The sequence below is a fragment of the Mesoplodon densirostris genome, chromosome 16, assembly GCF_025265405.1.
Source record: "Mesoplodon densirostris isolate mMesDen1 chromosome 16, mMesDen1 primary haplotype, whole genome shotgun sequence".
Classification (NCBI taxonomy): Eukaryota; Metazoa; Chordata; class Mammalia; order Artiodactyla; family Ziphiidae; genus Mesoplodon; species Mesoplodon densirostris.
The window spans coordinates 38905861-38932362 of record NC_082676.1 but is presented as its reverse complement, the minus strand read 5'-3'; the positions used below and the strand labels follow the sequence as shown (position 1 = coordinate 38932362).

Genomic DNA, 26502 nt, shown 5'->3' with positions numbered 1-26502 from the left:
TTTGAAGTTTCATTAGGTCCCATTTGTCCCATTTGATTCAGTCTTGGCAGGCTGTGGATTTCTAAGAATTTGTCCATTTCTTCCAGGTTGTCCATTTTATTGGCATAGAGTTGCTTGTAGTAATCTCTCATGATCTTTTGTATTTCTGCAGTGTCAGTTGTTACTTCTCCTTTTTCATTTCTAATTCTATTGATTTGAGTCTTCTCCCTTTTTTTATTGATGAGTCTGGCTAATGGTTTATCAATTTTGTTTATCTTCTCAAAGAACCAGCTTTTAGTTTTATTGATCTTTGCTATCGTTTCCTTCATTTCTTTTTCATTTATTTCTGATCTGATCTTTATGATTTCTTTCCTTCTGCTAACTTTGGGGGTTTTTTGTTCTTTCTCTAATTGCTTTAGGTGCAAGGTTAGGTTGTTTATTTGAGATGTTTCCTGTTTATTAAGATAAGATTGTATTGCTATAAACTTCCCTCTTAGAACTGCTTTTGCTGCATCCCATAGGTTTTGGGTCGTCATGTCTCCATTGTCATTTGTTTCTAGGTATTTTTTAATTTCCTCTTTGATTTCTTCAGTGATCACTTCGTTATTAAGTAGTGTATTGTTTAGCCTCCATGTGTATTTTTTACAGATCTTTTCCTGTGATTGATATCTAGTCTCATAGCATTGTGGTCGGAAAAGATACTTGATACAATTTCAATTTTCTTAAATTTACCAGGGCTTGATTTGTGACCCAAGATATGATCTATCCTGGAGAATGTTCCATGAGCATTTGAGAAAAATGTGTATTCTGTTGTTTTTGATGGAATGCCCTATAAATATCAATTAAGTCCATCTTGTTTAATGTATCATTTAAAGCTGTGTTTCCTTATTTATTTTCATTTTGGATGATCTGTCCATTGGTGAAAGTGGGGTGTTAAATTCCCCTACTATGAATGTGTTAGTCGATTTCCCCCTTTATGGCTGTTAGTAACTGCCTTATGTATTGAGGTGCTCCTATGTTGGGTGCATAAATATTTACCATTGTTGTATCTTCTTCTTGGATCGATCCCTTGATCATTATGTAGTGTCCTTCTTTGTCTCTTCTAATAGTCTTTATTTTAAAGTCTATTTTGTCTGATATGAGACTTGCTACTCCAGCTTTCTTTTGGTTTTCATTTGCATGGAATATCTTTTTCCATCCCCTCACTTTCAGTCTGTATGTGTCTCTAGGTCTGAAGTGGGTCTCTTGTAGACAGCATATATATGGGTCTTGTTTTTGTATCCATTCAGCCAGTCTGTGCCTTTTGGTGGGAGCATTTAATCCATTTACATTTAAGGTAATTATTGATATGTATGTTCCTATTCCCATTTTCTTAATTGTTTTGGGTTTGTTATTGTAGGTCTTTTCCTTCTCTTTTGTTTCTTGCCTAGAGAAGATCCTTTAGCATTTGTTGTAAAGCTGGTTTGGTGGTGCTGAACTCTCTCAGCTTTAGCTTGCCTGTAAAGGTTTTAATTTCTCCATCAAATCTGAATGAGATCCTTGCTGGGTAGAGTAATCTTGGTTGCAGGTTTTTCTCCTTCATCACTTTAATTATGTCCTGCCACTCCCTTCTGGCTTGTAGAGTTTCTGCTGAGAGATCAGCTGTTATCCTGATGGGGATTCCCTTGTGTGTTATTTGTTGTTTTTGCCTTGCTGCTTTTAATATGATTTCTTTGTGTTTAATTTTTGACAGTTTGATTAATATGTGTCTTCGTGTATTTCTCCTTGGATTTATTCTGTATGGGACTCTCTGTGCTTCCTGGACTTGATTAACTATTTCCTTTCCCATATTAGTGAAGTTTTCAACTATAATCTCTTCAAATATTTTCTCAGTCCCTTTCTTTTTCTCTTCTTCTTCTGGAACCCCTATGATTCGAAATGTTGGTGTGTTTAATGTTGTCCCAGAGGTCTCTGAGACTGTCCTCAGTTCTTTTCATTCTTTTTTCTTTATTCTGCTCTGCAGTAATTATTTCCACTATTTTATCTTACAGATCACTTATCCGTTCTTCTGCCTCAGTTATTCTGCTATTGATCCCTTCTAGAGTATTTTTAATTTCATTTATTGTGTTGTTAATCGTTGCTTGTTTCATCTTTAGTTCTTCTAGATCCTTGTTAAATGTTTCTTGCATTTTGTCTATTCTATTTCCAAGATTTTGGATCATCTTTACTATCATTATTCTGTATTCTTTTTCGGGTAGATTGCCTATTTCCTCTTCATTTGTTAGGTCTGGTGGGTTTTTATCTTGCTCCTTCATCTGCTGTGTGTTTTTCTGTCTTCTCATTTTGCTTACCTTACTGTGTTTGGGGTCTCCTTTTTGCAAGCTGCAGGTTCGTAGTTCCTGTTGTTTCTGGTTTCTGTCCCCAGTGGCTAAAGTTGGTTCAGTGGGTTGTGTAGGCTTCCTGGTGGAGGGGACTAGTGCCTGTGTTCTGGTGGACGAGGCTGGATCTTGTCTTTCTGGTGGGCAGGTCCACATCTGGTGGTGTGTTTTGGGGTGTCTGTGGACTTATTATGATTTTAGGCAGCCTCTCTCTAATGGGTGGGGTTGTGTTCTTATCTTGCTAGTTGTTTGGCATAGGGTGTCCAGCACTGTAGCTTGCTGGTCGTTGAGTGAAGCTGGGTGCTGGTGTTGAGACGGAGATCTCTTGGGAGATTTTCGCCATTTGATATTACATGGAGCTGGGAGGTCTCTTGTGGACCAGTGTCCTGAAGTTGGCTCTCCCACCTCAGAGGCACAGCACTGACTCCTGGCTGCAGCACCAAGAGCCTTTCATCCATATGGCTCAGAATAAAAGGGAGAAGAAGGAAGGAAGGAAGGAAGGAAGGAAGGAAGGAAGGAAGATAAAAAGATAAAAGAAAAAATAAAGGTAAAATAAAATAAAGTTATTAAAATAAAAAAGTAATTATTAAGAAAAAAAATTTTTTAAGTAAAAAAAAAAAAGGGACAGATAGAACCCTAGGACAAACGGTGAAAGCAAAGCTATACAGACAAAATCTCACACAGAAGCATACATATACACACTCACAAAAAGAGGAAAAGGGGAAAAAATAATAAATCTTGCTCTCAAAGTCCACCTCCTCAATTTGGGATGATTAGTTGTCTATTCAGGTATTCCACAGATGCAGGGTACATCAAGTTGATTGTGGAGATTTAATCCGCTGCTCCTGAGGCTGCTGGGAGAGATTTCCCTTTCTCTTCTTTGTTCGCACACCTCCCGGGGTTCAGCTTTGGATTTGGCCCCGCCTCTGCGTGTAGGTCGCTGGAGGGCGTCTGTTCTTCGCTCAGACAGGACGGGGTTAAAGGAGCCGCTGATTCGGGGGCTCTGGCTCACTCAGGCCAGGGGGAGGGATGGGTACAGAGTGCGGGGCGAGCCTGCGGTGGCAGAGGCCGGTGTGACGTTGCACCCGCCTGAGGTGCGCCATGCGTTCTCCCGTGGAAGTTGTCCCTGGGTCCCGGGACCCTGGCAGTGGCGGGCTGCACAGGCTCCCCGGAAGGGAGGTGTGGAGAGTGACCTGTGCTCGCACACAGGCTTCTTGGTGGCGGCAGCAGCAGCCTTAGCGTCTCATGCCTGTCTCTGGGGTCCGCACTGATAGCCGCAGCTCGCGCCCGTCTCTGGAGCTCCTTTAAGCAGCGCTCTTAATCCCCTCTCCTCGCGCACCAGGAAACAAAGAGGGAAGAAAAAGTCTCTTGCCTCTTCAGCAGGTCCAGACTATTTCCCGGACTCCCTCCCGGCCAGCCGTGGTGCACTAACCCCTTCAGGCTGTGTTCACACCGCCAGTCCTCTCCCTGTGCTCCGACTGAAGCTGGAGCCTCAGCTCCCAGCCCCGCCCGCCCTGGCAGGTGAGCGGACAAGCCTCTCGGGCTGGTGAGTGCCGGTCGGCACCGATCCTCTGTGCGGGAATCTCTCCACTTTGCCCTCTGCACCCCTGTTGCTGTGCTCTCCTCCGCTACTCCGAAGCTTCCCCCCTCTGCCACCCGCAGTCTCCGCCCACGAAGGGGCTTCTAGTGTGTGGAAACCTTTCCTCCTTCACGGCTCCCTCCCACTGGTGCAGGTCCTGTCCCTATTCTTTTGTCTCTGTTTATTCTTTTTTCTTTTGCCCTACCCAGGTACGTGGGGAGTTTCTTGCCTTTTGGGAGGTCTGAGGTGTTCTGCCAGCATTCAGTAGGTGTTCTGTAGGAGTTGTTCCATGTGTAGATGTATTTCTGATGTATCTGTGGGGAGGAAGGTGATCTCTGCGTCTTACTCTTCCGCCCAATTCCCCCTCTCCCATGGTGACGTCTTAAAGTCAGAAATTCTGAGTCTGATTCTTGGCTCCACTTTTCTTTTTTTTTAATAAATTTATTTCATTTTGGCTGTGTCGGGTCTTTGTTGCTGCACACGGGCTTTCTTTAGTCGTGGTGAGCGGGGCCTACTCTTCCTTGCGGTGCGCAGGCTTCTCATTGCAGTGGCTTCTCTCGTTGCAGAGCACGGGTTCTAGGCGCGTGGGTTTCAGTAGTTGTGGCACGTGAGCTCAGCAATTGTGGCTCACGGGCTCTATAGCACAGGCTTAGTTGCTCCGCGGCATGTGGGATCTTCCCGGACCAGGGCTTGAACCCGTGTCCCCTGCATGGGCAGGCGGACTCTTAACCACTGAACCACCAGGGAAGTCCTCTGCTTCTTACTAGGTGTGTGACCTTAAAGAAATCACTGAACCTCTCTGAGCTCTAAGCATCAATGTGGAGGAGGAAAACAGCCTGGACAGCTTCTGGAAGAAGAGGTTTCAATCAGGTGACTCAGATGTCACTTCCTAGGCCTACGAATCATCAGAAAAGCCCAGGCTCTGTAAGTAAGTCTAAGAATAACTAGTTAATACCACTGTATGAGCTACAAATATGGCTTTACTCTTTTTTTTCTTTCTTGGAATACTTTTTAAATGATGTAACATATCCCCTACTTAAGATTAATAAGAAAATAGGGTTTAAGGAATAAAAATCACCTGCAATTTTTTTTTAAGTGACAAGAGAACAGACTGGAGAAAGGTCCAACTACCCAACAAGAGACTAAGCTTTAAGGAATCCAACCTAGTTGATCGAAAACCTGGTTCCTGTCACCACCACTCTCCCAGAGCCCCAGCCTCGCATCTTGGAGCCGGCATGGACTTCAGCACCACCCTCCCAAGCCCAACCAAAAGGTGACACGGGGGCGAAGGAGCTCCACAGACACACAAGGGGAGACGATGGTGTGGGGCATGAAAGCAGCCGTCATGGGAACAGACCAGAGTGCCCTTTCCCTGATGGCATGGAAGCCGGGAACGACACTTCAGAGGGACGTTCAGCACAGGGGTACGGCTTGAACAACGGGGCATCCACCCCCAGGCCTGCCACTCCACCACAGAGGCCAAGCCTGTCCGGCCACTTGGACAACGAAAACGCTCTCAAACCTGATTTCACAGCTGATCTTCGCTCTAATTGGGAGGACATGAAGGCAGGTGGGGAGGCCCTAGTCACAACGGTCATTCATTCAAAACCCACTTGCTTGGCCATTTCCCCAGCTGCCTCTCAGAAGGAAGTCCCTTGCGGGGGGGTGGGGGGGGGCTGTTAAAGAGAGGGCTGTGAGAAGCTCCCAAGAGAATGAGCAGTATTCTAACTGCTCTGTATTCCCTGAGCTGCCGGCCACTGTCCACCCGCCACCATGCCTTTCCTCACCCGGGCTGGGGTCCCCAGGGAACAAGCGGGTCAGCACCAGCCAGGCTGGGAACAACTCTGGGCCACAGTCATTTTTTTTCCAACAAGTTTAAAGTCTCCCTTTTGACGTGTTCTCTTAGAGAAAGCACCGGAGTCAGGGCCTGCCGAGCTCAGGAGAGCCAGGAGAGCCAGCAGCCAAGGGGAGGGCTGAGAGAAAGAGCCCCTAAAATAGCAAAGTAAGTGCCTTGAAACATTTTCTGTGTGTTTTTGACCGATAAATCCTTCCTTCCTTCTCTTTCTTTCCTTCTTTCTGTCTCTCTCTCTCTCCCTCTCTCTCCCACTCTCCCTTTGTCTCTCCCTCTCTCTCTCCCTCACTCTCCCAGTCTCTCTCCCCCTCTCTCTCCCTCACTCTCCCAGTCTCTCTCCCTCTCTCTCCCTCTCTCTCTCCCTCACTCTCCCTGTCTCCCTGTCTCTCCCTCTCCCCCCTCTTGCTCTCTTTCTCCCTCCTTCTCCCTCTCCCACTCTCCCTCCTTCTCTCCCTCTCTCCCTCTCCCTCCCTCTCCCTGTCTCTCCCTCTCCCTCTCTTCCTCTCCCTCTCTCTCTCCCTCTCCTTCTCTCCCTCTCTCTCCCTCCCTCTCCGTCTCCCTGTCTCTCCCTCTCCCTCTCTTCCTCTCCCTCTCTCTCTCTCCCTCTCCTTCTCTCCCTCTCTCTCCCTCCCTCTCCGTCTCCCTGTCTCTCCCTCTCCCCCCTCTTGCTCTTTCTCCCTCTCTACTTCTCCCTCTCTCCCTCTTGCTCTTTCTCCCTCTCTACTTCTCCCTCTCTCCCTCTTGCTCTTTCTCCCTCTCTACTTCTCCCTCTCTCCCTCTTGCTCTTTCTCCCTCTCTACTTCTCCCTCTCTCCCTCTTCCTCTCTCTCCCTCTCTCTCTCCCTCACTCTCCCAGTCTCTCTCCCTCTCTCTCTCCCCCTCTCTCCCTCTCTCTCCCTCTCTCTCTCCCTCACTCTCCCTGTCTCCCTGTCTCTCCCTCTCCCCCCTCTTGCTCTCTTTCTCCCTCCTTCTCCCTCTCCCACTCTCCCTCCTTCTCTCCCTCTCTCTCCCTCTCCCTCTCCCTCCCTCTCCCTGTCTCTCCCTCTCCCTCTCTTCCTCTCCCTCTCTCTCTCTCTCCCTCTCCTTCTCTCCCTCTCTCTCCCTCCCTCTCCGTCTCCCTGTCTCTCCCTCTCCCCCCTCTTGCTCTTTCTCCCTCTCTACTTCTCCCTCTCTCCCTCTTCCTCTCTCTCTCCCTCTCCTTCTCTCCCTCTCTCTCCCACTCTCTCTCCCTCCCTCTCCCTCTCTCCCTCCCCCTCTCTTGCTCTTTCTCCCTCTCTACTTCTCCCTCTCTCCCTCCTTCTCTCCCTCTCCCTCTCTCTCCTGCTCTCTCTCTCCCTCTCCCTCCCACTCTCCCCCTCTCCTTCTCCTTCTCTCCCTCTCCCACTCTCCCTCCCTCCGTCTCCCTCTCCCTCCGTCTCCCTCTCACTCTCCCCCTCTCCCTCCCCCTCTCTTGCTTTCTCCCTCTCTACTTCTCCCTCTCCCTCTCTCCCTCCTTCTCTCCCTCTCCCTCTCTCTCCTGCTCTCCCTCTCCCTCCCACTCTCCCTCCCTCCCTCTCCCTCTCCCTCTCCTTCTCTCCCTCTCCCACTCCCTCCCTCTCCCCCTCTCCCACTCTCCCTCCCTCTCCATCTCTCCCTCTCCCCCCTCTCTTGCTCTCTTTCTCCCTCTCTCTACTTCTCCCTCTCTCCCTCTTGCCCTCTCTCTCTCCCTCTCCCCCACTCCCTCTCTCCCTCTCTCTCTCTCCCTCCTTCTCTCCCTCTCCCTCTCTCTCCCCCCTCCCTCTCCTTCTACCTCTCCATCTCCCTCTCCCTCTGTCTCCCTCTCCTTCTACCTCTCCCTTTCTCTCCCTCTCCCCCTCCCTCTCCTCCTTCCTTCCTTTCCTTCTTTCTCTCTCCTTCCTTCCTTCTTTCTTTCCTTCTTTCTTTCTCTCTCTCTCCCTCTCTCTCTCCCTCTTTCCTCCTTCCTTCCTTTATGGCTGTGTTGGGTCTTCATTGCTGTGCATGGGCTTTCTCTAGTTGCAGCAAGCAGGGGCTACTCTTCGTTGCAATGCGCAGGCTTCTCATTGTGGTGGCTTCCCTCATCGCAGAGCACGGGCTCTAGGTGCATGGGCTTCAGTAGTTGTGGCACGCAAGCTCAGTAGTTGTGGTTCACGGGCTCTAGAGCGCAGGCTCAGTAGTTGTGGCACACAGACTTAGATGCTCCACGGCATGCGGGACCTTCCTGGACCAGGGCACGAACCCGTGTCCCCTGCATTGGCCACTGCGCCACCAGGGAAGTCCCCCTTATTATTTTTTTTTTTTTACACATTTCTTTTGCATTTTTACATGTGTTTTTTAAAAAATGCTTTACACAACCTCAAAACACGTTAAAACCTAACCTTCAAAGAAAACACTTAGGCACGTACACACACGCATGCACGCACACAAGCGCCTGCTCCTCTACACAGAGACTATCTCTGGAAGGGAACGATGAAACCAGAACCAGTGGCTGCTCTGGGGCAAGAGACGGGAGACTTATTTTTCATAATACATTTTGTACCATGTCCATATGTTCTGTATTCAAAAAAATAAATAGCCTTTTTTTTTTTTGAAGAACTTATAAAGAACTGACTTAGTAAACGACACTAAGATAAACTACAACTTAAGAAGGAACCCTCTTCCCCTTTAATTCTGAAATAAGCCTTTTTGTGTAATTGCATCCTCCCCTCAGAAGAGCCTTCATGCTTCACTCTGATGGCTGTGGTAAGGCACTCTGAACAATAAACATCCCGCTTTCTTTTAAATCCACTGTAAAACATTCCTCTCCACGGGCCTCTGTAAACAGCTCCTGCCACGTCAACTTCATCTCAACCCTCTCCCTCTCGGAGCCCCGAGGCACCCGGCCTGCAGCTCGCTCCTCCCTGAGGCCCCCGTTTGCCCGAGGCCAGCCTCCGAGGAAGCTTCTTACAGGCACCACAGGGACTGGAAGCCCGGGGACCGGTGCTGGCCGGGCTGCTGCATCAGGTGAGTCTGCTCTGTGGGCACGCCGCCCTCACACCCGCCCAGCCCAGCCTTACCCTCCATGGGAAGTACTGGTCTTCCAGGCGACCGATTCCCAGGCACCCTCGGATGTTCTTGCCCCACACAAACAGCTCTCCTCTGTCTGCAAATAAAGAAAAACGGCTTGGCTGGGGCTTGAGGCCAAGGGCAAGTCTCCAAGAGAAGGAAGGGTCATGGGAATAGGCTTTCTAGAACCAGGTACAAAAAGATCAAAGTTAAACTTCAATTTCTCCCAGGCATTAATGCTTTCTTCTAAAGGGACAAGTATACAGTACCATCCCCATACCAAAAACATGTCCCGGCCCAGATTCATGCTGTGTCCCTCTCATGGGAGATGAACACATGCCTGGAGGTGGGCCCAGGGGCTCCTGCACACGGCCCGCTCTGTGTGGCCCTTACACACACACCCTCATCGCCCAGTTAGGTCCAACCAAACCCTGACCTCCACAAATCCTGAAATCTCAGCATCCTCAAATCCTGGTCACGCCCTGACAGAGTGAGAAGTAGGACAATTTGTCATTTCTTGTCTGGGTCTCCACATCTCAGGAGCATTTGGTCAAGTGACACACGGTGACTGGGTGCCTCTTTGGGTCAAGTGTACATCTGTGTGCTAGGAGCTGGGACAGCATGGGGACTGACACGCACGTTCCTGTCCTCACGGGGCTGGAGCTAGTTGAAGAGCGAAAATTAAACAAATGATTAAACCAACAAAGGCACGTTTACAGATTGTAAACAGTGCCGTGAAGGAAAAGGACAGGCAGGGTGCTGTAGGGGCAGGCCAGGAGACTGAACCCAGACTGGGGCTCTGGAACGCCAGCTCCAGGATGGACCCTCAGGCTGGGCAGGGCCCTCGGTGCAGACGTCCATCCACACCAGCCCGGGGCATCCTCGGCACGGAGGCCCCATTTACCAGCCCCCTCCGGCAGAAGGCTCTGGTCATGGGAAGAAGGGAGGACATGGAGGAGCCGGGACTGAAACAACCCGGCTGATTAAATAAGGGGTCCTTCTGTGCCACGCTGTCGGAGCCCTCTGGTCTTGTTGCCGTCCTTGGTCTTCCACCTCAGAGGTTGTGTTTAACAGAACAAGTCAATCTGGCCCCCAACTTGTTAGCAGACCTCAGGGCAAACCAGAGCAAGCCAGGTTCTGAGGCTCCCCCTACTGAGGGACAGTCACTGGCATGTGGAGGGTGGCTGTCGGGGGAAATCTAGGCAGGACTTCATTTCAGTGTGACCCCAAAGGGCCGCATGGCACGACAGCAGACAAAGCAATCTACCCTAGTCAAAGGCTTCGTACGGGTTTCCAAGTACATGACTTTGCACGTAGTTTAAGCCTTAAACATTGGGGAAACAGGTTACTGTTACCTCCAGAATTCGCCCACACTGACTCTATCTGCTACATCAAAATGGCTTTAAAACGCCCATGTGACACCGACGCGTTTGCAGGTGAAGGTGGCTGACCCTGCGTGGGGTCCTCCACCCCGGGCGCCACTGCTGGCACCCAGCGCCTCAGCGCACAGACAACGCCCCACCCCCACCACAGCGGCCCACGCTGCAGCTGCCGCCACTCAAGCCCCGAACCCTGAAACACAGACAGTGACGGAACGGCAGTGAGGACTCCGCAACAGCGTGCTCGTCTGGAGCAGCCCTCACGGCAGCGTGAGGCCGGGGAACACAGACGAGGACCACCCAAACTGACTGTCCCGGCCCAGATGTTTCTAAAGGAAACAACAGCTTGCCGTGAGACAAAACGGTCTTTAAATTGCAAGGAAAAAGTGAATTTACTTGAGAATCACAAAATGAAATTTAGTTCCCTCTTACTATTCAAGTCAACTAACGAGGAGCAAATGGAGCCAACAGCCGCAGTGGGGGGACGAGAGCTGCAATCAAGAAGCGCAGACATGCGGGACGTCTGCAGAGTAACTCTGTATGTCATGGCTTTGTAACTGGGCAACGCTCTGAGAAAACCTCCATTTCAGCCCCCCTTCGATCACTCCCCCCAGCACTTTGGAGAAACTGGGCACATCTACCGCCTCAAAACCACAGGATGGTCTTATAAATATGCCTCTTGCCGCCCCACGCTCCTGGCTCGGATGAGGGTCGGGCTTGGGCTTGGCCAGGGACCGGGATGAAGCCCCCACGCTCACTTCCTCCTCACCCACCGCGATGTACCAAACCTCCGCGGGTCTCCCCCAGCAGCCCGGCCCACTCGAGGGTCCCCTCTCCCACCACCGACTGCGTCCGCTTGAGAAAAGTCACTGCAACACCAGCCTAACCACAAACCAAATGAACTGAAAACAAACCTCCCAGGTGAAAAGGAGACACACATTAGACCACCTCAAGCCAAACAACTTCTGGATTAGCTGCTCTCTTTAATTATCCACACAAGGGTGCCACTCCACTGGATGGATGGAAACTGAGAGCGGCCCAGGGATTGGGGCTGAACCTGAGAGGGTGAAGCTCGGTAAGGCCTTGGGGCCACGTGGGCTTGATCACTTACTGGTGAGGGCGGCGAAGTGGCTGAGTCCACAGCGAATGCGGGAAACCTGGACTCCTGGGTTGAACTCCGTCAAGCCAAACAGAGTGGGTGGAATCATTTCTGGAAGGGCAGTTTCCATGAGGTTTGGTCCTTTCCCAAGAATTCCATAGCCCCAGACGAAAACATGTCCCTCTCCTGGATTACAGTAAAAACAACGGTCAGGAAGTCAAACCAAGTGCAGCCCTCCCTCGCAAGAAATTCGAACCACACCACCAAGATGCATTATATCCACATGGACTTTTTTTTTTTCCCTCTTCTTGCTTGGCAAGAACACGTTGATATTTAAAATAATGTTTCTTTTCTCCTCTTTCAAATTCTTGCTTGTGGAGTATGTCTAGCCAGCTAACCAATCTCACAATACAAATGTCCTACATCTTGAGTGTGCTGGATGGAGCCACTCCATAAATCAGCCACAAACCCCACATGAACACAGGAGAGCCTTAGAAGGGCAGCTTTTCCTAACAGCGCTACGTCTCACACGGATCAGAAGACCAAGCCAAGTACACACACAACTTCTGGCTAGATTCTAAAGTTCGTAACGATTCTCAGCTCATAACAAGCTCACTGCTCATCAGTGGTGCCAGACGTGTAACCCCAGGGGCCTGGATCCCACTACCTGAACCCTAAGGCTCTTCTCCTGTGTGCCCGCAGCTCTTGGCACGGCCTTTCCGGAGAAGGCAGGCCTGGGGGCTTTGGCCCACGCTTCAGGAGAGGGAGCAGAAGTTCATCCTCCACTCCAGAGGTTTGCGATAGTTACTCAGCTCTATGCTGGCTGTTCGTCGACCTATAAATCATGGCTGTTATCCTTCTGTCAAGAATGTCACCCTCACCCTCTATTAACTGAACTAACTAGATCTTCCCACAACTGTGCTCCCCGCACTGAAAACCACAGCCTGAATCCAGCGGACACCAACCCTTCCTCACCCAACCCACCCACAGCTTCCCAACAAACTGCCTGCAAGAGGGTCTCACCGTTTAATACAGCGCAGCCTGTCCCCCCACTCGCAGCCTGCTTCACCCGCCCGACTCCTGAGAAGGGCAAGCACCGGGGAACGTTCACCTGAATCAAAAGAAGGGTCCACATTGTTAGGAAGACAAAGCAGTGAGAACTTGGAAATGCTGTTTCATGTGCAGAGTAGGTAAGTCCCCGTTCATTCATTCCCTCCCCATGTATCTCCTGAAATCGTACACATGATAAGCTTCTAACTGCATGCTGGGAAGACGACAGGCAGCAGGAGAAGCAGCCCCGCTCTCAGACTGCAGTCCAGGGTGGGAGGCAGATGTCAGCCAAAACTAACACAGGATGACTCTGTGCTGAACCCAATGAAGAAGAGTACAGCGGTCCCTGGCGTGAGTGTCAGGGACCTGATCTGCTGTGCGGGGAAGAGCAATCAGGAGTAGGCGGGCCAGGGGAGAAGAGAAGGAAATCCCAAGGTGGCGAGATGGACGTGCAAAGGGGGCAAGGTGAGTGTGGCCCGTTCAGGAGCTTACACGAGGTCAGAGTGGCTGAAGCGGGGGGACAAGGGGGAGTATCTGTAAGATGCCAGTGGGCAGAAGGGAAACCAGATCACACAGGGCGTTGTTGATCACAGCAAGGGTTTGGTCTCTATCCTAAGCACAACAGGGAGGCAGTAAGGGTTCCAAGTGGGAGAGGGACGTGATTTCTAGAGGGGAACGTGAGTGGACGTGGTAACAAGGGAGAAGGGCCAGGATGTCGGGCTGAGCATGAATTCACTCCGGGATGTACTGAACTTGCAGTGCCTAGAGACGGCCAAGTGGCACTTCTGCTCAGAGTGACAGATGGGAGGCTCAGGGGTTGGGAGAACGAAGTGTGGCCAACTTAGCTGTCCAGCAGGATTTGGTCTTGGCACCCCTACTGAGGAATAACTTTGCAAGACAGATTTTAAGTGCTTCCGTGACAGCCATGAATCTTTTCAGAGTCACTTGCAAATGGAGACAGCTGGAGGGTAACAATCCCTAAGATGACTCCAAAGGAATAAAGGGGCTTACTGATCCGAGATGATGTGAGGCTGCTGGCCTGGCCTGGCGTCTGCTGCCTGGCTCTCACAGCTTCTCTACCCAACTGGGCTCTGGCACAGGGCCCTCGGCAAAGGCTGAGAAACGCTCCAGAAAAGAGCCACTGGAAACGCACCACTGTTGTCACTGACAGGATGAGGCTCGGACCACGTAAAGAATCATGGATGCGGTGGGCTGCTTCCAAAACAAATGACCCGTCTGTGCTAGTCACACCATGGCTAATCTGCACCCCTGTGTGTGGGAGTTAGGCCTAGGGACTTGCTTCTAAAGAACAGAATTCCAGCAAACGTGAGCAGAAGGCATTGCCAAGATGAACTTATGAAGCACTGGCTTCTGTCTCACTGACACGCTCTCTCGCCCTCTTATTGGCTCATTCGGCCGAAGCCACGCTGTGAGCCACCACTTGGAGGAGCCTGCATGGCAAGGAGCCGAGGAAGACTTGGACAACCACTGTGAGCTGGCCAAGCGCCAGCGAGGACCTGGGGCCCCAGGGCCAACAGTCCACGAGAACCTACACCCTGCTGTCAACAACCAGAACGGGCCCGGAGGCAGGGCCTTCCCAAGGTGAACCCTAAGGTGATACCAGCCTTTGAGAGACTCAGAGCCAGAGACCCAGCTAAGCCACCCCTAGGTTCCTGACCCACAGAAACGGTGAGACGATAAATGTGTGTTGTTTTAAGCCACTACGTGTTGGGGTCCTCTGTCATGCAGCACAGATAATGATGACATGACCCTAGATCTGCCCTCACAGGAAGGCCGTGGGAGACACTGATCTCAGGCCTTGCTATCCAGAAGCCCAGTCCCTCTTCTAAACATTTTATTTGCTGTTTATCTTATGGAAACAATGAATCATTTCAATGACCACGTTTTCGTCTCTGTTTTGGCTACTAGAGAGCTCAGAGACAAATCTGCAGCCACTTCTAGCTACTGTGTCAGACCACAGAGAATGAATTTTTTCATCCAATTAGCTGATCTTTATCCATTTGTGCATATCTCTTTACCTATTAATATATATTTAAAACCCTTCTGTATGTTGTCAGAAGTTTGATGATATTAAGTCCTTATCACTTAGAGATACATGCTGATTTAGGGATATGATGTCTAGGATTTCCTTCAGAATAATGCAGGACAGAGAAGCAGATGGAATTACAGACGCAACGAGATTGGCCATTAGGTGTATGGGGCTTTTTGGAGAGCAGGGTGGGGAGGGTGAATGAAAATGTTCTGGAATTAGTGGGGACAGTTGCATAACCTTGAGAATATACTAAAAACCACTAAGTCACACAATTTAAAACAGTAAATTACCTATTTTTTTGAACGGGCCATTAGTTGGTAATTGTTGAACATGGATGATGGATACACAGAGATTAATTATGCAGTGAGGTCTACCTTTTGCTCACGTTTGGAATTTTCCTTAATAAAACGTTTAAAACCCTACTGTACTGTACTGACGGTGTGACAGGGAGAGGCCACCAGCAGGACTGCCAATGCCCTACTGCATGATCTAGGGGCCACACAGGTGTCTTCATCAAGGTGCACACCTCAGATCTGTATATTTGGGGGTACACACACTAGACGGCAACAAGAGGCCGACTGTGACATCACAGGACCTTATGTAAACAGCCTCACATCCCTTTCAGAACAAGACAGGGCACACAGACATACCTAAACTACTGCTCTAAGCCAGGACTATCTCATCGAAGTATTGGTAATGATGGCTTTTGCATCTAAGCTTTCTTTCCAGGCTCCAATGAGACTGCCAAGAACTCGGCCCCTTGAAGAGGCAGCCGTAGCACAGGTGAGGCCACACGGCACTCTATACATCACCCCTTCGTGAAGGATCTCTTCTAAACATCCTTAACACTATCTCCAAACCCCCAGCCCCAGGCTGCAGAGGACCTCGTGGGGTCGTACCTGTGTGGAGTCCGTGACAGAGGCCAGCTGCAGGTACTCGGAGTTCCCCCACCCGAAGAGGCGGCCATCGACGGACACAGCCAGGCAGCAGTCCCCGTAGGTGGCCACCTGGACAACGTTCACTCCGGCAAGGTCTCCAGCCAGCTTGGTGGGCACGCTGGTGATATTGTAGTGACCCAGACCTGGAACAATGGAAAACTGTGTTACTTACTTTTAATTGTTTATTCTTTCAACAAACACTTGCATTGACCTACTATGTGTCAAACACAGTTTTAAGCACTTTGCAAACATCAACTTAAAATCCTAATCTGTTATTCTACATGCTGTACAACTTCCTTCTCCATGTTCTCTCAGAAGACAAAAAACCATCATAGTAATTGTTTACTTTTAAAACCCTTGATGGGACTTCCCTGGTGTTCCAGTGGTTAAGACTCTGCGCTCCCAATGCAGGGAGCTGGGGTTCGATCCCTGGTCAGGGAACTAAGATGCCACATGCCACAACTAAAAGATCCTGTGTGCAGCAACGAAGATCCCCCGTGCCGCAACTAAGACCCGGCACAGCCAAAATAAATAAATAAATAGAATTTCAATAAATAAACAAACAAACAAATAAATAAAACCCTTGATATTTTCTAAGTCTGATTCAAGTTACATACCTTTTCAGGATGAAACACCAACACACAATGAACCTATCAGACCTTGTATATTACATGCAGGCACACCTCGTTCTATTGCACTTCACAGATACTGCATTTTTTACAAATTGAAGGTTTGTGGCAACCCTATATTGTCAAATGATGGTTGGCACTTAGGGGGCAGTATTTTTTAATTAAGATACGTACATTTTTTAGACATAATGCTATTGCACACTTAATAGACTACAGTGTAGTGTAAACATAACTTCCATATGCACTGGGAAACCAAAGTTACAACAAGCAATTCCTAATGCACTGCTGGGCTTGCTAGAACATAAAAGAAATCTCTAAGAGCCCATCCCACCTCAGCCTCCCACCCCACACCATCCCCCAACTACAACAAATCAAAACTGTCAAACTGGCGTGGTACACAGTGACCAGAGGAAAAGACGGGGCTTGCCTGGAGCACAAATGTCACCATCAGCACTGCAATGGAGAGTAACCCCTGGGCAGCAGACCAAGGTAGAACCCTGAACCACAGACTCATGCTTGTACCAGGCTTTCTCAAAGGGGCCCAAAGCAGTGTCAGACTGGCAGCACCCCTCAGCAACAGTCAAAAGCCTGTTATTATGTACTCCATATATAATAAAAAAGATTTTTAAAAAGTAATTCAAAATGTTGAAGGGTTATGAAAGAAATAGGATGCTGAGATAGAAACTGCTTCAGACAGAATGGTCGGGGGAGCCTTCACTGAAGAGACAACCTCAAGCTGAGGCCTACAGGATGAAAAGGAGAGCACAAAAGAGCATTCTAGGCTACGGGAACAGCATGTGCAAAGGCACGGTGGCAGCACAGAGGAGGACAGGCTTCAGAATGGGCTGCAGGGGGCTCGTGGGGCTGGACTCAGAGCCTGGCAAGCAAGGGCAGTGAGGCCATGGGACAGTGGAGCTTCTGGAATGGCACCAGGAAACTGTTAACCACCGTTATCTCCAGCAAGTGAGACTTTCACTTTTCACCATATTCCTTGGTCTATGCTGTCAAAATGTATCAACAATTTCATTCTTTTCATGAAAAGCTGATTTTTAAAAGTTACCCACACCAAGATTTTAGAAAATAAAAAGAAGCTTCCACTTTATAGATTAAAAAAAGGCACATTTCAAAAACTGGCATTGTAATTAAATTAGGACACTTAAATTGACAATACTCACTGCTAGAGAGGTTATGATTAAATTGATACATCTATACATTGCTGATGGCAATATAAACTAGTAAAACTTTTGGAAAGCAATTTAACAACACATTCTGAAAACAATAAAAATATTCTAATCCTTTGACCCACTCCTGGGAATTTATCTAGGGCAACACTCCAAATGAAAGGAAAAGCTAGATGTCTATACATGACAAATGTCCTATCTCCAATGGCTACTGCACCCCCAAAAAGTAAGCCTCCTGACAACAGGGTAATGAGTAATCACCTGATAAAATGATTAACTCACCTTATGGTACATTAGTTTGATGCTGTACCATACAAATATTAAAAACTGCAACTGAAAATTATACCAACATGGAAAAATGTTTCATGTAAATTTAATGATAAAGCAAGCATATAAAATCACACCTCTGCTATGATTACCATAAAAGATGTTCACATATGAACAAGGACTTGGGAGAAAACATGAGTCAAGGAACAAAGATGATGTGATATGGTAGCAGGGTTATAGAGGATTTACACAAGATTTAAATCTTAAATTTAAGGTCCTCCCTTCAGACAAATATCAAACACAGAAAAATAAAATATACAAGGATGATAAAGCTTATCCCTCATTCCTCCCTCCCTTAATCACATTCTTCTCAAATGAGTTAAAATCGAGCTCCCTTTAGGTGGCATTTGTCTCTTAAAAGACTGAGACTTGTTGCGGACTCTCCAATCCGGGGAGCCAGGGGTGAGGGGGATGGGAGGGGACACAACAGAACAGCATTCCCAGGAAGTGACAGGAGAGGGAAGAGTCAGATGAAGGCAGCTGCACCATCCCACAGGGAGGGGGGCGGGGGTGGAAGGGACGCTACCTGTTTGCCCATCCGCGCCCCATCCACAAGAATACACTTCTCCTTTATCCGTCAGGAACAGACTATGGTCCTGACCGCAGGCGACCTATCACACAAACAGAGGTGAGGTTGGTGAGAAGGAATCCTTAGAAGCCGGTGTCCTGGTCCAAGTGCCCAAAGCCGGGCACCACTCCCCACCGCTCCTGAGTGCCAAGGGGGCTGGGCCGGTAGGCTGTCCTGCTCTGCTCTGCATCTGACTCTCATTCCAGTGCAGCCCAGCTTGTGTCTCCTACTCCCCTGAAACTGCTCTTGCTAAAAAAAAAGAACAGCGCCAGGTGTCCTAAGGAGCGAAGCCGGGAGCTCCCCGACCCGACTCCCTCCTCCATAAGCCTCTCTCCCACACCCCACAACAGTGTCCCGTCTTTGTCACTAGCTCAGTCTCCGCTTCGGACCCTACAGGGCTGGAATCCTCCTCTGAGGTCTGCCCTCTGCCCTCCTCGCTCTGCATGCTTCCTGGGAGATGGCACCCACCCCCACGTCTTCTGCTGCAACCGCCATGCGGTCATCTCCAGTCTCAACCACTCTGCTGCGTCCCAGACCTACTTTGCTAACTGCCTAATGAAAAGCACCATTTAGCAAACATTCCTTATGCCAGGCACTGTGCTAAGTCAATGACCAAGGCAACCCAGTAAGAAACCGAATCTCAGAGAAGTTTGGTAACTTGCCCCAAGTCACCCAGTTAACATGTGGACAAGCAGGGACTTGAACTCACATCAAGGTGGCTCTGAAGCCTGGGCAAGATGCACACTCCACTCCACTGCCACCTTGAAAACAAATTCCCTCTCCACCTCCTCCTCACCTCCCCCGCTCCGGGACTCTGCCACCCGGGGCCAAGAACATCAGCGCCACCCATCTGCCTGTGGAGTCGCACTTGGCTCCTTCTAGCTCCCTCCCTGCCCATCTAATCAAGCCTCAAATCTGGTCAATTCTCCTTACGTCTCCTCACCTGTCCCTTCTCCCCAGTTTCCCATCTGGACTTCACCTCCTCCCTCAACTTTATTCCATGGCCAAAGTTATCTTCTTAAACAGATCGTGACTTGGCTGTTACTCATCCTGCTCAGAACCTTTGGCAGCCCCTGACCACCAACAGGACGAAGTCTAAGCTCCTTAATGAGGTGTACAAGACCCTGCATCGTCCCCTCTCAACCCGTCTTGCAGCCGGCTCCACCCCGCCCCACCGCAGGACGGCACGCACACTCCAGCCACACTGCCTGCTCTCGGCACCATTGAGCCTTCAGGCTGCTCCTTCTGCCATAAAACCTTTCCTACCGCCCGCCCCGGCCCAGCTGGTCTGTTCCTCGGCTACCTCCTCCATGACGCTGTCTCTCCTTCCAGTCCACGCCTGGTAGACGTAACTATTCTCCTTCTGGTGCTTTCAGAAGTGCTTTCGGTAGACACTCATTTACATATTTAAGCATTTAAGTATCTACCATATGCCAGGCACTGTACCCAAGCATGGGTACAAGATAAAGCAGCCTGGGACACACACAGCCTTAATATAGTCTGAGACAGCTAGTTTTTATAACCTGCCTCTCCCACTAGAGTGTTACCTGCCCTCCCCAATTTTTCCTAAACTTTGTATCCCCACAAGCTAGCGTAAATCCTGGCCTATAGTAGGCAGGCAATATTTACTAAAATAATTTATTAATTCAGAAAATCCCCCTAACAATTTGCCATCACCTCACCCAACTTTCACCCTTTCAAAATCACCCCCTAGGGCGGGATCAGTGGTTCTCAGCCCACGTCTCTTACCTGGACCACCTGTCCATCGAAGTCCTGCATCCTATGGACTTTGTGACTTTCGCTACAGCCAGGAGCAATTTGGGGAGAACCAAAAGATATGGTCATGATAAGCACTGTGCGATTCTGGCCCCTCCCGTCACCCCAACTAGCAGCCTCCCCACACACATAGCAACGTTAGGTCAAATATAACGAAGAGGTAGGTCTGGGCATGAAAGGAAAATGAAACAAAATCCTTTGGTGATTTTAATATGCTGCAGATTTCTGACTGGCGTTTAGACCTACCAGCATAATGTGAGGAACTAGAGGGAAATTTTTTTAAAGACTAGAGGAGTTTTAAGTTGATCAATTTGGTGAAAATAACAAACAAAATCAAAGAAGTTCCACGCATCACAGTCAATGCTCACACGCCCTCCCTCCCACCTGCACCGGAAAGCTACTCTCCACAGCCTTCCAGTGGGTTCTCACTGCCCCTCTCCAGCATGAGGAACCTCGAGTTTTACTGCTCTGTGGGTCTATCACATCATAATCACTCAGGGGGTGTTTAATGCTTGACACAATTTGAGGAAGGGGTAGTCCTTTCGGGAACTCACCTGTAAACTTCATTTTCGACCACTTTTCTTCCACACTGCCCGTAAGAATTGTTCCCCATGCTGAAGACTAAAGGATAACACCGCCAATTAAATCAGCTCTGCAGGTTCATGGAATCCTCAAATGTCAGGACTGGAAGGGGGTCTCAAAAGTGGTCCTAGTCCGACCACTCACCCTAGCTGCCCCTTGGCTTCCTTCTCCAACATTCCCAGCCTCTGCAGGCACCCCCCACAGGTGTGCTGGGGTCCAGGCTGGCCGCGAAGGCCTGGGCCACTGTTGCCGTGCCTTCCGTCTCCCCGCCCGGGCCCTGGTTGCGCTTCTCAGGAATTGCACAGTGTGAGGCGAGCACACTCCGTGACAGGCCTCAGCAGCCCCATTCCCTGCACCTGTCCCTAGGCTGCCCTCAATGCCCAGCGCCCTCTTGAAAGAGTTCCTAACACCACCTTCGCCTTTTCCTACAAAGCACACTTAGCCAAAAAAAATGAAATTTGAAAACGTCAGTCAAGTTGACCTTCCCCTGGAAACAACCGCTCTTGTGGAGAGAGCCAGGGTGAGCCAGGAGCCTGGACCGTGGAAGCCCCCCACCTGGAAGCAGTGTGAGCAAACAGGCTGCTTTCAGTACAAGGGAAAAAGCTGTCTACACACATGGTCGGCTTGGTGGCTCCATGGCTAAGGAGCAGGGGGCCAAAATAAGGCTGCCTGCTGTGCGCCGTCACACTTATAAATACCTGAGATTTTCCAAGAACCACAGAGGGCAGAGAACACGGAAGAGTTAGCAAGGGCTGCCCAACACGGCTCTCCTGAAACCATCCTACTGACTTGCTTGGGAAATGCCAACAGCTTCACTAACTAGATGTGGCTCAACTGAACGAGCCGCTTCAGGCCCAACAGCGGAAAAGCGGTCCCCACTCTCCCATCACCTCCTTCGCTGTCTGTCAGAACGAGAGAGTGGGCTCTGCCGCAGGAGACTTGCAGCACCCGCGTCTCCTGAGGTCTGTCCAGTGGCAGTGGGACGGGTGAGGGCTCCAAAACATACTCATATCCCCTCGCTGAAACGAAAAGGACAAGGTGCACATACGTTACACTGCCTGAGAGACTACACTAGTGACAGAGCTAAGACGAGAACTCCAGCCCCACTCCCAGCCCTTGACCTCCATCACATGCCCTTGACCTCCATCACATGCTAGGTTATTGAAAAGCATACTTATTAAAGAAATCTCTTCCCACGTCATTTAACACCTTCTGGATTTTTTTTTCACAGCCCCTGCAGTGGAAGGGCAGAGTCGCAACCACTGGACCACCAGGAAAGTGCCACCTTCTGGACTTTTAAGGAAAGGAAAAGCATTTTCTTCCTGCAATACCCACTAGAATTTCTAGTAAAGTGAAGAATAGCATATACGGTATGATACCACTTAGATTAAAAGGAAGTAAAAAGAATACATAGATGCATGTGCTTGCATATACATAAAATCTCTCTAGAAGGATACTCTGGAAACTGTTGACACAGGTTGTCTTCAGAGAGAAAAACTGTGTGGCTGGGAGGACAGAGGTGGAAAGCAGACTTTTCTCCATATATTCAACTGCGTCTTTAGGATTCTGAGGTATGCAAGTATGTTATCTATTTAAAAAAGAAAATTTTAATATTTAAATAAGCAAGAAAGGGGGAAGTGTTTTAGAAGGCACTCTAAAGAAGAACATTATTGCTCTTCATAATCCTACTGGAGAAGCCAGAATGGTCTATATAGGGAATTCCTATGGTAGGTTTTAAATGAAGAGCTTTGGAATATTTATAATGGAGGCTGGAGTTAACGAGAAGAACTGCAAATACACTGGTTCTCAACCCACTCCCCACTAATGACCCCTCTCTTTTCTCCTATGAACCTCATGCTTAAAAACATTCTGTCCTGGGGACTTCCCTGGCGTTCCAGCGGTTAAGACTCCGTGCTTCCACTGCAGGGGGCGCAGGTTCGACCCCTGGTTGGGGAACTAAGATCCCTCACGCCGCATGGCACAGCCAAAAAATTTAAAAATTAAAAAAATGAAAATGAAAACATTTTGTCTACCAAATATATGGCCTTATTATTATAGTTGCCTGTTAGTATTTTTAGTGACTGATATAATTTTCAAACAGAGCTTCTGATCAGCATGAAATAACAAATTTATCACAATAAGATGATGTAATTCTAAGCAAAACCAAAGATGCTGAACAATGCTGTTAGTGTATAGAGCCTTATTAGCTGCAAAAATACAGTACTTTAAAATACTAAAACGTTACATCTCCTATTACTATCTTCACTGACCCCCTAAGGGCCTGGGAAGCAGTAAATACATAAATTTAAAGGGAATCTGAAGTGTTACAGCTCCTTTTTAAAATAAATAAATGAATGAATGAATGAATGAATAAATAAACAAACAAACAAATAAATAAATAAATAAATGGAATCTGGCTCCACATCCAACTACCAATTGACAGGAAATACAGAGGACAGAGGATCATGTTAAACAGCACCACAGGGATGCATTCAGCAAACTCCAGACTGGAAACTTCTACAGGATAATCAACATGATTTCTTCAATAAATAAATATCAAGGAGAAAAAGACTGACACAAACTCAAAAGTCTTTTAAAAGTCTTATCAACCAGGGCTCCCCTGGTTGCGCAGTGGTTAAGAATCTGCCTGCCAATGCAGGGGACACGGGTTCAAGCCCTGGTCCGGGAAGATCCCACATGCCGCAGAGCAACTAAGCCCGTGCACCACAACTACTGAGCCTGCGCTCTGGAGCCTGCGAGCCACAACTGCTGAAGCCCGTGTACCTAGAGCCCATAGTCCACAACAAGGGAAGTCACCACAGTGAGAAGCCCACACACCGCAATGAAGAGTAGCCTCCACTCGTCGCAACCAGAGAAAAGCCCGTGTGCAGCGATGAAGACCCAATGCAGCCAGAAACAATAAATAAATTAAATTAAATAATAAAATAAATAAATTTTTTTTAAAAAGTCTTATCAACCAATTGCAATGTCCAGACCTTATCTGGACCTTGATTCGAATAAATTTTTTAAAATAAAATAAAAACCTAATGACATTCATGAGACAACTAGCAATTTATAACACTGGAGGGGAGTTCCCTGGTAGTCTAGTGGTTAGGATTTGGCACTTTCAATGCTGTAGCCCAGGTTCAATCCCTGGTTGGGTAACTGAGATCCTGCAAGCCGCGCAGCACAGCCAAAAAAAGAAAAAAGTTAAAAATAAAAGAAAATAAAATAAACACTGGATATCTGATATTAAAAGATTATATTGGGACTTCCCTGGTGGCACAGTGGTTAAGAATCAGCCTGCCAATGCAGGGGACACGGGTTCAAGCCCTGGTCCAGGAAGATCCCACATGCTGCAGAGCAACTAAGCCTGTGCGCCACAACTACTGAGCCCGCGCGCCTAGAGCCTGTGCTCCGCAACAAGAGAAGCCACCACAATGAGAAGCCCTCACACCGTAACGAAGAGTAGTCCCCGCTCACCACAACTAGAGAAAGCCCGTGCGCAGCAACAAAGACCCAACGCAGCCAAAAATAAATACATAAATTTATATAAAAAAAGAAAAAAATGGTCCACGTCAAAAAAATCTTTAAAAAAAAATAAAAAGATTTTTTTTTATTTTTAGGTGTGATAATGATGTTGTGTTTGTTTTTTTAATAGTCCTTAATTTTTTTAGATATGTACTGAAATATTTAAGAAAAAATCAATAATGTTAGGATTTGCTTCAAATTTGTTGAAGGGGACAGTGGGGGAAATGAATAAAACATGACTGGCATGAGTTGATGATTGCTGGAGCTGATGGCAGTACATGGGATGCCTTATACTTTTCTGCCCATTTCTGTATATAATAAAAGGTATAAAAAAATGTAATGTGATGTCTTACACAGCAAACAAAGACTTCAGTACTAATTTATAAAACAATACTGATATAAAATTAAGTGAAAAAAGGCAGAAAACAAAACATATGTGGTAATCAATTACATTTTTAACATATTTGCATATGAATGTGGAATAGGAAAAAAGGGGGGGAAAAAAGTCTTGTCCAGTATATTTCTGGGTAATTTCCCCTTTATTTTAAAAAATGTTTCTTATCGTACTTATATTGATGGCTAGCATCTACTTTTTTAAATGTCATTATAAATCATTTCTAACATTTTTACAATTCAAGTTTCAAATATTTGGAATCAAATCTCCATCTTAAAAATGTCACTGAATTTTTTCCCTAGACCATATTCGAGGCACTGTAGAATATTTCAAGTGATCTCCAAGCTAGGAAAGAAAGGTCATCTCTTTGGGGCCAAAAAAGAACACCTTTACTGGGACTTCCCTGGTGGCACAGTGGTTAAGACTCCACGCTCCCAATGCAGGGGCCCAGGTTCGATCCCTGGTCAGGGAACTAGATCCCACATGCATGCTGCAACTAAAAGAGTTCACATGCCACAAGGAGCCCTCAACCCGCAAGGAGCCGACCTGCCGCAACTAAGACCCGGCACAACCAAATAAATAAATAAATAAATAAAATAAGTTTAAAAAAAGAGAACACCTTTACTTACCAGCAAATGCCCCTTTGCCTAAAGGTTCAATGTTACTACCAAACAAGCTAAAAAATAACCCCATCGAGATGGTTTCAAACAACATCCCTTTAAAGACTCCATCTATTCTGTTGTTATGGTTTGGTTTAGGAAATCATATTCTTAAAAATCAAAGGGTGGGGCTTCCCTGGTGGCACAGTGGTTAAGAATCCGCCTGCCAATGCAGGGGACACGGGTTCAAGCCCTGGTTCAGGAAGATCCCACATGCCGTGGAGCAACTAAGCCCGTGCGCCACAGCTACTGAGCCTGCACTCCAGAGCCCGCAAGCCACAACTCCTGAGGCCCGGGCGCCTAGAGCCCGTGCTCTGCAACATGAGAAGCCACTGCAATGAGAAGCCGTCGCAACACAACGAAAAGTAGCCCCCACTCACCGCAACTAGAGAAAGCCCGCACACAACAATGAAGACCCAACGCAGCCAAAAATAAATAAATAAAATAAATATATTAAAAAAAAAATCAAAGGGTGCTTTTTCAGACCAATCACAGCAGAGAGAAACCAAGGTAAGAACGCTCACTTTTATCTTTCCGGCTCCTGTGAAATCCAAGCTGAGAATCTTTGTTGAGCCCCATACCCCAAACTTTCGTAACATCCTTGGTTTTAGAGGACAGCAATGTGAATCCATAACCACAGGCAACAGATGAAATCTGAAAAAAAATTCCCATAAAGCATTGACTGATTTGTGACATCAAGTTTTCCCAGCAATAAATGACAGGTTGCTTATCCATTCCAAGAACACACACTATTACTATAGCAACTAACATTTATTGGACGTTTACTATGTGTTAAGGGCTTGATATGTACTATCTCGTTTAATCTTCACAATCACCCAATGGTCTAAGTATCAAATCATCCCCATTCGCCCACAGTCTCACAGAGTAGTTAAGTTAAGTAGTTAAGTTGAAGACTACCTTATTTTGAATCTTGGCAAGACCGCAGCGTTTACAACTGGTAGACCCTTACCAGCTGTGTGACCTGAGATAGACTGCTTAACTTCTGTGTCTGTTTCCCTCTATTTAAAACAGAGATAATAACAGTGTCTCTCTTATTGGGTAGCTGTGAGGACTAAATGAGTTAACATAGTTAAAACCCTTAAAGTAGGGACTTCCCTGGTGATCCAGTGGCTAAGACTCAGTGTTCCCAATGCAGAGGGCCCGGGTTCGAGCCCTGGTCAGAGAACTAGATCCCACATGCCGCAACAAAGATCCCACACACTGCAGTGAAGATCCCGCATGCCAAAACTGAGACCCAGTGCAGCCAAATAGATAAATAAATAAATATTTTCTTAAAAAAAACTTCAACAGTACCTGACTTAATGTAAGAACTATATGAAGTATTTATTATTATTGGTGGTGGTAGTAGTAGTATTTGGTAGATAAGGAAATCAAGGCTCCTAGAAGATTAAGTAGCTTGCCTAATACAGTCTCACAGCTATAAGTGGAAGCTGTCTGATTGCAGAGTGCATGTTCTTAACCCTTATGCTACACTGTTATACGCTCAAACCACCACTGCCATGAAAAA

The 26502-nt window shown here is 47.8% G+C and overlaps 1 protein-coding gene across 2 annotated transcripts in view; it reads right to left on the bottom strand.

The window, feature by feature from the left end:
• Positions 1–26502, bottom strand: part of RCC1L (RCC1 like) — a 41550-nt gene that overhangs the window by 4711 nt on the left and 10337 nt on the right. Inside the window, exons 2-10 of one of the 2 annotated variants that reach the window (XM_060120400.1) lie at positions 25499–25628; positions 21281–21409; positions 20363–20429; positions 19782–19833; positions 17991–18075; positions 15289–15470; positions 12310–12397; positions 11299–11472; positions 8820–8905 (exon numbers count right to left, since the gene is read on the bottom strand). In XM_060120400.1, the coding sequence (XP_059976383.1) occupies positions 8820–8905; positions 11299–11472; positions 12310–12397; positions 15289–15470; positions 17991–18075; positions 19782–19833; positions 20363–20429; positions 21281–21409; positions 25499–25628 (993 nt within the window). The remainder of the gene's footprint in view (positions 1–8819; positions 8906–11298; positions 11473–12309; positions 12398–15288; positions 15471–17990; positions 18076–19781; positions 19834–20362; positions 20430–21280; positions 21410–25498; positions 25629–26502) is intronic. The other variant, XM_060120399.1, reaches the window with a different exon arrangement.